The sequence below is a fragment of the Cricetulus griseus genome (assembly GCF_003668045.3).
Source record: "Cricetulus griseus strain 17A/GY chromosome 1 unlocalized genomic scaffold, alternate assembly CriGri-PICRH-1.0 chr1_1, whole genome shotgun sequence".
In the NCBI taxonomy this organism is placed as follows: domain Eukaryota; kingdom Metazoa; phylum Chordata; class Mammalia; order Rodentia; family Cricetidae; genus Cricetulus; species Cricetulus griseus.
In genome coordinates this window covers 133,031,852-133,042,533 of record NW_023276807.1, presented here as the reverse complement: position 1 = coordinate 133,042,533, position 10,682 = coordinate 133,031,852, and the positions used below count along the sequence as shown (strand labels likewise).

Sequence of the window (10,682 nt, the reverse complement as noted above, 5' to 3'; positions counted from 1 at the left end):
ATAAAGAATTGTGTAAATTTGAGGCCTGCCACTCACCATTGTGAAGGCTATGAAAAAGGTCCTTCCTCATTTCCTTCATCTCCTTACCCTTGAAAGTTTGGATCCCCTGCCTAATTTAGCCTGACACATAGCTACAATATTGATCGAAGTTAAAAATAAAAGCTCACACAACATATCCCCTAAATTATATATGAATAGCAACCAGATTCAAACATTGGAACAGGTCACAGGGGAATTTTATTGATTTTTCCCAAATATCTAATGCCAACCAACCCACTCCTCTTTGGTCCTAATCTGCCCTTGCTATGATCAAAATGGTCATGACAAACACCATAACAAAAAAAATCCACATGAAAAACCGGTCTATGACTTTGGCGACCTTCTTCCACTCGCTGCCCTTGGAGTTGGTGGCCTTGTGGTCTTTGAGGCACTTGGCGATGTACTCAATATTTCTCGTCAGTGCTTCATAGCGTGCACAGGAACTATCAGTATTCTGGGAGGTCCCACCCTGGTACCCTAGGTCATTCTTTAAGAGTTTGTTCATTTCCTTCTTTCTGGAAGGGTCTTTGTTTCTGGATGTTTTCAGGTTGGAGCCTGGGAGTGTGCTATAAACCCTCATGATTTGTTCTGGCTCCTGGCTGTGGCGGGGGCTAAGGCAGCTCTCACCCACATCATAGACAAACAAGATCCTGGACATGTACTTCAGGATGACCACCTTGGCCCAGTGTGGCACTGGTCGGGCTTCGGCCCCGCAAAAGTGGATATTCATCACCATGATGGTAAGGGCTGTGGAGGCCGTGATCAAGGCCATGGTGGCTATGTAGTATTTACCTGGAATGACAGTGGCATCAGCTAAGTTCATTGTCATACCGTCTTCCTGGTTGATGAAAAAGAAATAAATACCTTTCCTAAGCAACTGGTCTACCCTAGTGGTCAGCAGTAGAGACATTTGAATCTGAAGTCCAGTGTCGTCACCCACTAAACTCAGAACTAAACATAAAAGCCTGTTGAATTCCAACTTCAAACTCTATAAAACAAGTGTAATAATAGTGTCCAACTTACAATATGGTGAGGTATAGCATAAATGATATCTTTAAAGTACTCAGTTTAAAAGGTTCACATGTTTACCAGGATGTGAAAAAACAGTCAGTCTCACGAAACCAGCAATGAATGGCCTTTGACCTGTTCTTAGAATACCTCCAGGCCTCATTGTCATGGGACACAATTACTACTGCCCAAGAAAGGAGACACTATGCCACTGACTTTAAATGTGATTTGATTACATATGGCATTTAAATGCTCATGAAAAGGGGACATGAGGAAAGACATGGGAAGGGTGCAGATTCCTGAAACAAATATTGAACAACAGTAAAAACAAACTAGCAGTTAGAGCCGAAAGCTGAGGAGATGACTCAGTGGGTAAAGATCGCCTGCTGTGCAAGCATGTGGACCTGAGTTTGAGTCCCCAGCATCTATGTAAAAAGCCACCTATGACTCTTTGTGCCTATAATTCCAGCATTGGTGGGCAGTGTCATGTAGAGCCCCAAACCTCACTGACAGCCAGCCTAGCTTAAATGGATAACTTCATTTAAGGGAGAGCCCCTGCTTCAGTGCAGTAGGATGGAGAGCAAAATGGGGAGCAGGCCTGCTCTTGCCTCAGCATGACCTCAAATGTGAGCACATGGGCATGAGCACCCACCCCCACCCCACCGTCACCCCCCACAAATAAAAACAAGGGCAAGCTTTTGAAAAGAGGAATAAGATGAGCATGGTGATTGACACCTGTAATCTCAGCATCTTGGGGTAGGTGGAGGTGGATGTGTGTGCCCAGGAGGTAAAGGTTAGCCTGCACATCATACAAAGAGGCCTTCTCTAAAAAGACACAGGGTAATACAATTGGTAAATCTTTAATAAGGTCACTTGTAGGGAGAGGAAAGGAAGAGAGCAGCAGCCTTAATCCTAAAAAATGGCAGGAAAAGCAATAGTAGCTCATCTCTCTTACAGACATATTTGGAAAAGTTTTTTTTTTCTTGTAATGGAACTTTTAAATATCTTTTTATTTATTTTTTTTTTCAGATAGTCGCATGTTAGCCCAGGCTGACCTTGGATTTGTCAGGCAGCCGAGGTTGAGCATGAACTTCTTCTAATCCTTAAGCCTCTACCTCCTAAGTGCTGGGGGTTACAGGCATGCATCACCATGCCTGGGTTCATGAGGTGATCCTTCATGCTAGGCAAGCACCCTACCAACTGAGCTGCACACTCATCTCCATGTTGTCTTTTTGTTCACTTATTTTTTGGTACTTAGGATTGAATTTAGGGCTTCCTGTGTGTCAGCCAGTGCTCTTCCACTGACATATATCCCCAACCCCCAGAGTGTCTTGATACATCATAAAAAAAGAGGCTCTGGTTGAGGAGTCCAAAATTTGACACGGGAAAGCCCATTGATGTAATTCACTACGTTAATTTGGTAAATGGGAAACCTCATGCAGTTATCTTATAAATGGAGACAAGATGCTTAGTAATTTTTTTGCCTGGGACAGCATTGGCAGGCCTGTGACAAAGGAGCTGTGAATGAATTTGCTAACAACAGAAGGCAGAGTGGAGCTTGTTAGATATACTACGCTACACCTAGGGTGGGCAAGACAGAGAGAGAAGCTGTATAAGAGAAGGACCAGGGGCAGCCTCTGTGTGGTAGGGAGTTGCAGGGACACTCATGGGGAGTTGTGGGGACAGTTAGGCAGTGTTTCAGTGCCATGGAGTCCCAGGTTTATTATGATTGGCAACAGCCTAGCCTCGAGGTAATTCTCATCTTGCCCTGAGTCAGAAATGGCTCGGTGTGACCTCCCATCCTAAACTCTAAACCAGTGCCTGGATTTTGCAGTTATGGCTTGCTATGATTACTGCTTCCTAATGTTCTACTTGGAGGCACCTGCAGCCTTGATCTCAGTCCAGCCTGACCTGAAGCAAAGGTTCTAAGGTTAGGATGGCTCAGCACAGCTATCCATCCCAGAATGGCATTCATAATAATGTTTAACATCCACTTATTATTTATTAGAAACTCCTGATTAGCCATAAAAAGAGTATAGGCCAGAAACATGCACAAAATGCTTCTTGTCATTCAGAGCATGTAATCATGTTTGTGTACTGTGAGAGCAAAAAGGCTAGGGATGTAGTTCTTGCCTGGCATGCATAGGCCCTAAGCTCAATCTCCAAGTACAGGGTGGGGTGAAGTTGGGGGGAGAGATTGGGAGCCTAAAGCTAGGCATGGTGGCTCCCAGCATTTGGGAAGCTGAGGCAGAAAAATGAAAATCCAAGTCCAAGGCCAGCCTGGTTGCATGGTGAGATGCTGTCTCCAATAACAATGACAACCAAAGGAATGCTACAAATAAAACACTGTGATTTTTAACACATGTTCTCAAAAATCCAGAGTATACACATTCTAAAAGACAAATCCCACATTACCATAGAAACAATTAATGCTCCCCAAATTCCTGTGAGTCGTCTCTCTTTAGAAATGCATCAACTTGTGACTGATTGAATGTCACTGCTAAGGAAGAGAGGGACCTGTCCATGATCACCTGTCCATGATCCTACTTCAGACAGAGTTATCATTTCTGGCTTGGTTTTGGGTTTTGTTTGAGGCAGGCCTTGAACTCCCTCCTTCCACCCCCAAGTGCTGAGTGACAGGTGTCTGTCACCTTGCCTAGCCAGTGTCACTCATTTCTGTTTCCAGAGAAGTAATAAAAGTACCAGGATACTTATACCTTTCTTTACTAATGGAGAAGAAAACCTGTGCTTATTTTAGAGAGAAGTGTGTGTGTGTGTGTGTGTGTGTGTGTGTGTGTGTGTGTGTGTGTGTGTGTGTGTATGTGTCTGTCTGTCTGTCTGTCTGTCTGTCTATCTGTCTGTCTGTTTTTGGTTTTTTTTCAAAGAGACATAAAAGGGAAAAAACACCTAGGTGTGGTGGTACCACCTGTAATCCTAGCACTTGGGAGGTGGAGGCAGAAGGATCAGAAATTCAAGACCAGCCTGGACCACATGAGACCCTGTGCCCCAGAAAACAAAAATAAAAAAGGCATACATCTCCATAAAAACCAATGCTGTCTGTATATTGGGTAAGTGGATTCTGTAGTGAACAAATGGTCACACAGCACCCGGTGACTATTGTTCTCCATGACCCTGAGTTCTGAAACTTCTCCTGTGCCTTGTCTTAAGGAACTAAACATTAGGTTTAATTGGGTTCCAGTAAGCATCTATATAGCAGCAAGTCGAGGTGTTGGATTGAAGGGGTCTCCTTGGTGGCAGGGGTGGGAGGTGTTAAAGGCAGTGGAGGGGTCTCAGAACAATATAGACGCAGGCATGGCAGCCTCGGCCTCCACTTCCACCCTTGGTAACAGGTTATATTACTGCAGACTGTCGAAAATGTATCTTGTGGACCACTTAATTGAAACAACCATGCCTGTAGGCAAAGATGCCATCTGCAGGCACTGAATGGATTTTGTGAAAACATTAGTCCAGTTGCTTCAGTTTGAGGTATGCACACCATCCCAGCTGCTACAAAGCTAAGCTCCTATATATATACACTCACCTATCAGAGGCACATTTTCTGAGGCCGGCATGATCTCTGCCACCATCAGCTGAAATACAGTCATAGCCAATAGGATGGTCACTCCCAGAGAGACCTTCTCCCCTGAGGCTGCTGGGAGATAAAAACTCAAAGGAGCGAGGAATGATATGAGGACACAGGGGATGAGGAGGTTGACGATGTAGAAGGAGGACCTCCTCTTGAGAAGGAGAGTGAAGGTCACATCTGGGTAGGGCTCCGAGCAGCAGCCATAGGAGATGACATTCTTCACGGCAGGCATGCCATGGACCTCCCATTCCACATCTTCAATGAAGTCAGAAAGGTCGCCACTGTCCAGGGCGTTGAATAGGTCCACCTGGTTGCCATTGTAGGTCCAGGAACCAAAGGTCAGGTTGCACTGCTGGCTGTCGAAGGGGAAATAGGTGACATCGACCACACAGGAGCTTTTGGTGATGGCTGGTGAGTCCCAGGTGATGAGCCCATCGTACCGCAGGACCACATTGGTGTTTACAGGTTCTGAAGACTCATCATCAGCCCTGGAGAGCAAATGACAGGCACTTGCTAAGGAGCCTTACTGACTTACCCCTGAACAGCTCACCACCTATGTCTGTCACTTCAGCTTCTTTGACAGTGGGCCACATTTCCCTGTCCCTCTGGCATGCGAGTTTGGAATCACTTCCAAGGCACCCTTCTCTTTCCTCCACCTCCTGAGACCAGTCTGGATCACTTCCCTTACCGTCTTTATAAAGCATCTATCTCTGCTGTGTTTCTTCCAAACCCACGCCAATGCTACCCATGATCTGAACATCCAGAAAAGAAGGGAGTCTGTCAGGGCTAAAATCCAATTCTCTGGTTTTGTTGCTGTCATCAGAGGTGAGTATTTATTTAGAAATCACAGAGGAAAAAGTCATGCATCCATAATATTACAGAGGTCCACTATTGTTTTTCTTATTATTTGCTCTTTGGTGAGTCCACCACCCAGCTCCCATATAAATGCATGGAGACTTATCCTTACTTGTGAATGCTGAGCCTTAGTTTGGCTTGTTTTTAGCCAGCTTTTCTTATCTTAAATTATCCCTTCTACCTTTTGCTTCTGGGCTTTTACCTTTCTCTATTTCTGTATACCTTTTCTTTCCTTCTTATTATGTGTCTGGCTCTGTGGCTGGGCGGATGGCCCCTGGAGTCCCCTCTCCTTCTCTTCTCTTGCCCCTACCTTTCTCCTCTCTATTTATTATCTCTGCCCAGCAGCCATACCTATTTCTCTCTCCTTCCTAGCTATTGGCCATTCAGCTCTTTATTAGGCCAAGCCAGGTGTTTTAGACAGGCAAAGTAACACAGCTTCACAGAGTTAAACAAATACAACGTAAAAGAATGCAACACATCCTTGCATCATTAAACAAATATTCCACAGCATAAAAGAATGTAACACATCTTTAACTAATATTCTATAACACACTATTTCTAAGGATATCTTCTCTTATTTTGTCAATCTGCCCCTGCTATTTCTAGCTATGAAAACTCTACTCTCTTTAGGGAATTAGTCTTCCTCCACTGCCATTATAAGACAGAGGCATGGTCAGCACGAGCTCATGAGCACATAGCTTGCTTCTCTAGTACACAGCCACTGGTGGGGTTCAACTTAGTGGCTGTGTATGCTTGCAAAGAAGCATTTTGGTAATGCTGGTGGGGAGACCCCTGTTTATTCTGTTTGTTCCCCAGAGAGAAAAAACGCTGAGAGATCATCTATGTCAACTGAATTCTCAGATCTCACTTTGTGGGTAAAAGTGGGGATGGACCCCATGACTCATCTTCTTGGAGGGAGGGTGGAGAGTGAGAGAGAAGGGGGAGATGGAGAAGGAGGAGAAAGGGTAGATTAGAGCAATAAAATCTCAGTTCTTACATGTTAAGCTTGCTTGGAAGGTGCATGGAACATCCCCATGGGCACTTAAAATGGGGAATGGACAGCAGGTCATGACCTTTGGGTGGGCTATGAGTATGGAATGAGTAAACTCAAGGCTGCCACTCATCACTGTTGCTTCTTTAAGGGGTCTTCATGTCCATTAGGAGGTTCTGCCCAAGGAGCCCTCCCCCAATAGCCCCCATTTTTATCTGAACAACAGAAGAATCCCTCTCAATCCACAAGAGCTTAGGTTCCACATAAAGAGAGAGGAGGTTCCATGACAACAGGCAGAAGATTGAGCTTGAGTTGGAGCAAGAGATCTGGCTCCTTCTGGATGTGTAGCCAGTGGACTAGCAGCAGCCAGTGCCTTCTGGAGCCTGTAGGAATACAGAACTGCAGTCCCACCCTACCACTACTGAACTGAAGTCTGAGTTTTGTCAACAGCTGCAGGTGATTTCAAGTATACTTTACAGTCAGAGAATCATGAACCATACCTACACACACAAAGCCCCTTGCCCTGAGAAGAGCCAAAACAATCCCAAGATTTCATCCTCCCTCCACTCTATGGTCTGAAATCCACAGGACAGATTTTATGTGGCCCATCCTCTTTCATTGTAGTTGCATTTCTGTCACACATAATCTTTGGACCATGAGCAGGTTAAAATTGTATCTCCAGAAATTCTTGCATTGAAGTCCTGGCTTTCCAGCATCTCAGAATGTGGCCTTATATAAGAACAGAGCTAGGCTGGAATGGTGGTGAACTTGGGAGGATGAGGCAGAAGGATTGCCAGATCCAGGACAGCTTGAGGAAATCAGCAAGATCCTCTCTTTAAAAACCAAGCAACAACAACAAACAAAACCATGTATGAGGAAGAGGAGACAGAAAGGGGGAGGAGGAGAAGGGTTATGGTAGATACAGTAAGTTAAGATGTAGCTCATGCTGGTACAGGGTGGCCACCTCAGTCTGTCTGCAAGTCTACTTACAAGAGAGGGGATTCAGGCATGGGACACACAGAGGGAGAACCCCCTAAGAAGATGAAGGCAAAGATCAAAGTGGAACTTCTACAACTCAAGGGACGAGGGGCAGGGGATAGCAAATGCTAGAAGCTGGGGGAGAGGCATGGAATAGGTTCCTGTTAACAGCCAACTGACACTTTTGTTCTCCAGTCTCCAAAAGTGTGAACTGACAGGTGTTTCTTCTTCAAGTCACCAAGTCTGCGCTTACAGCTTATCCCTTAAAAAACTAATTTGATAGTCTTCTTTCAACTCTAGGCTTTTAGGAGCCAATACCTATCATCTGAGATTTGGACTAGGAACACAGACTCATATTCCACATGTGTTTTAAATGTCCCCTTGATATCATGTTTAAGTTTCTAATCCATCAGTAGGTTCACTTCAGGGAATCATCTGGTCTGAGTTGCTTACTTGTTGTACAGGACAATGTCTGGCCTCCACACCAGGTCGCTGGGGATCCTGATGGAGTCCAGCCCATCATACTGGTCTCGATCCCACGTGAGATATGCATCATGCCAGGTTTGGCGGATCCACAGGTAGGCTGTCAGGATCTGATTTCTCTCGTCCTAAGCAATGAATCCAGATGTCACTTTATCCAGTACATGCTTTCAGCTTTGGGACACTTAGTCTTGATAGCAGGAATCTCAAGAATGCCCATCTATTTTCAACCCACAAATGAAACATCTCAAAATTCTATCTGGTTGATTGATTAGCTGCATCTAATGCCTCCTTGATGTAGTGTGCAGAATGTAAAAGAGACAGGTATTTAAGACTTCATATCTTTCCATGAACCAACTGTGCAATTTTCTCTGAAATTGGATTCGCTAATGATACACTTGAGCTAGGGAGTCGGGAAGTATCTACCATGTGCAAAAGAAAACATCATTCAAATCTCATAACATTGTGTAGTTAAATATTTATATGCAGGAAATCAGCCATGCCATCTTAAAATACCCTTCTTTTTAAAAATTGGGATTAAATCCACATAACAACTGAGTATTATTTTAGGAGACTGGAGTTAAATGTATGTACTGCTCTTTCAGGTACCTAAGGTCAGTTCCCAGCACCCATGTCAGGTGGCTCCCAGCTGCCTGTAATTCTAGCTCTAGGGATCTGATGCCCTCTTCTGGCCTTTGCAGTCACTGCACTAATATGCACAAATGACACACACACACACACACACACACACACACACACACACACACACACACACACACAATTAAAATAAAAGAAAATATTAAAAGCTCCATTTTAGTCATTTTATAATTGTCAGTGGCTTCCAGTAATTTACCACACTGTATAATCACCTCAATCATCTAACTCAAGGACATTTTCATCACACCTAAAAGAAACCCGTAGCCATTAGTCACTGGTCCCTTCCCAAGGCCCTGGCAACCAAAGCTCTGTTTTCTGTCTGAATGGACAGACCTATTTTGGACACTTTACGAACAGAATCATACCACATGCAGCACTGTTTCTTTCAATTGCCTTAGCCTGCTAGTGTCTGTGGCCAGAACTGTAGGTGACATTAGTGACAGCAACATTAGTGACATTAGCATTTAGTGAAATGACTCATGCAACAGAAAGTTTCCTTCTCCTTGCTCCTTTTCAAACTGCAAGCTGGTACCCAGAACAGCCCACGTCACTCTGTTCCAAGGTCCCCTTAAGACATTCCCTTTAGCAGCAAATGTTGCTTTCACTGTAATCCTCCTTCCAAAGTGCCATCATCAAACGTTACCCACCATATCCTTGATCTGAGAAAGTGTGATCTGCAGTGTGACATTCAGGACTGTGTCCGTATCTTCTACTGGACGCAGGGCATTGGAATAATCTTCAAAAAGGTCACTGAACAATTTCTGAGCATATTTTCCATCTGCTGTTTCTACAGCTGCTCAAAGAAAGGACCCGGATCATCATTTCAAAACACAAACATCACTGGGATAGAAATGGGGGGTGGCTCCATATCAGCTAGGGATGAGTTCTTTTTCTGGCCGGTCCTACCTACCCCCATCATCATGAGTCAGAAAGAAGTGTGAACATGCCTGTGTTCACACTGTGTTCACAAGCCGCTCTCTTGTCTTTCAGACCCTACCCCATCTCCTACCAAAGAAAAGGTTCTAGAGGGACCCATATGGAGCATGGAACTCTCACCTCTGAGTACAGAAGCAGCGAAATACACCCAGCAAAAGGAGATGTAGGAATGGGACCCGTTCATCTTTTTCCAACCTCTAGAATGCCTCAGCGAGGTAACAAAGACTTCCACCTCTGTCTATGAAGGATGCAGTCACATAACAGACAGAGACTGCCTGCCCTGCCTCTGGTAAGCTGAGACTGCAACTCCAGTAACTGATGCCAGAAGCTGGGGATGGGGGGTGGTTAGGCTGTGTCACTCTTGGGGAGGTATCTAAGTGACTAGCTACCTTCTATCCAGACCAAAGGAAAGGTAGAAGCAGTAACCAAGGGCACACTTGACACCTAGAGACTGCATGTAAGCAGAAGAGGGCTTGCTACACCTGCCTCAGCTTGGGTGCAGAGTCCAAGGGACGCTGAATGACTATAGACTCAGAGCTGACATCCAGAGACCACCCTGCCCTTCTAGCAGCATTTGAAGGGGGAAGAGAAATGACTGTCTGATCTCTAGAATAGGGAGACATTTGAGTTTCTTTGATCCCTGTTCCTGATCATTTCTTCCATTGTCTCACTGGGCATGGATCTTGCAGAGTAGATAGATAGGAATATACGTGTGACAGGGTCTACTGGATGGGAGAAGAAATTTGTCCCCAGAGGGAGTGGCAGTATTTCCAATTAGAGTTGGAGTCAAATGCCTGGGTGTGGCACCTACTCAAACTTTTACTGGGCCCACAACTCTGGACAAGTTTTCTGCTCCTTCCTGAGTGTCCCAGAGCAAACTGACTAGGGAAAAATAATAACCCCTGCCCCCAAAGCTAGCTACACCTATGTAAGCAGGATGGCATTGAGGGCATGCTAGTGACTTACACCTCTGCTCTGCTTTGCCTATTCAGAATGTCTTCATTTACCAAGTCAATCAGGCTGTGCCAACTCTTACAACAAATGGTTCAAAGGCTAACCAGATCCTATGAGACTAACTTCTTTTTTAAAAATAATGATTATTTACTTTAATTTAATTGGTGCTTTGCCTGCATGTGTATCTGTGTGAGGGTG

The 10,682-nt window shown here is 44.7% G+C and overlaps 1 protein-coding gene across 1 annotated transcript; it reads right to left on the bottom strand.

Moving 5' to 3' along the window:
• Window positions 1–289: 289 nt before the first annotated feature.
• Window positions 290–9,714, bottom strand: Chrna9 (cholinergic receptor nicotinic alpha 9 subunit). Its single transcript, XM_027390687.2, has 5 exons — window positions 9,651–9,714; window positions 9,242–9,387; window positions 7,911–8,065; window positions 4,589–5,121; window positions 290–831 (listed from the first exon to the last, which is right to left on the bottom strand). The coding sequence occupies exons 1-5, from the start codon at window positions 9,712–9,714 to the stop codon at window positions 290–292; spliced, it is 1,440 nt and encodes a 479-aa protein (XP_027246488.1).
• Window positions 9,715–10,682: the final 968 nt, after the last annotated feature.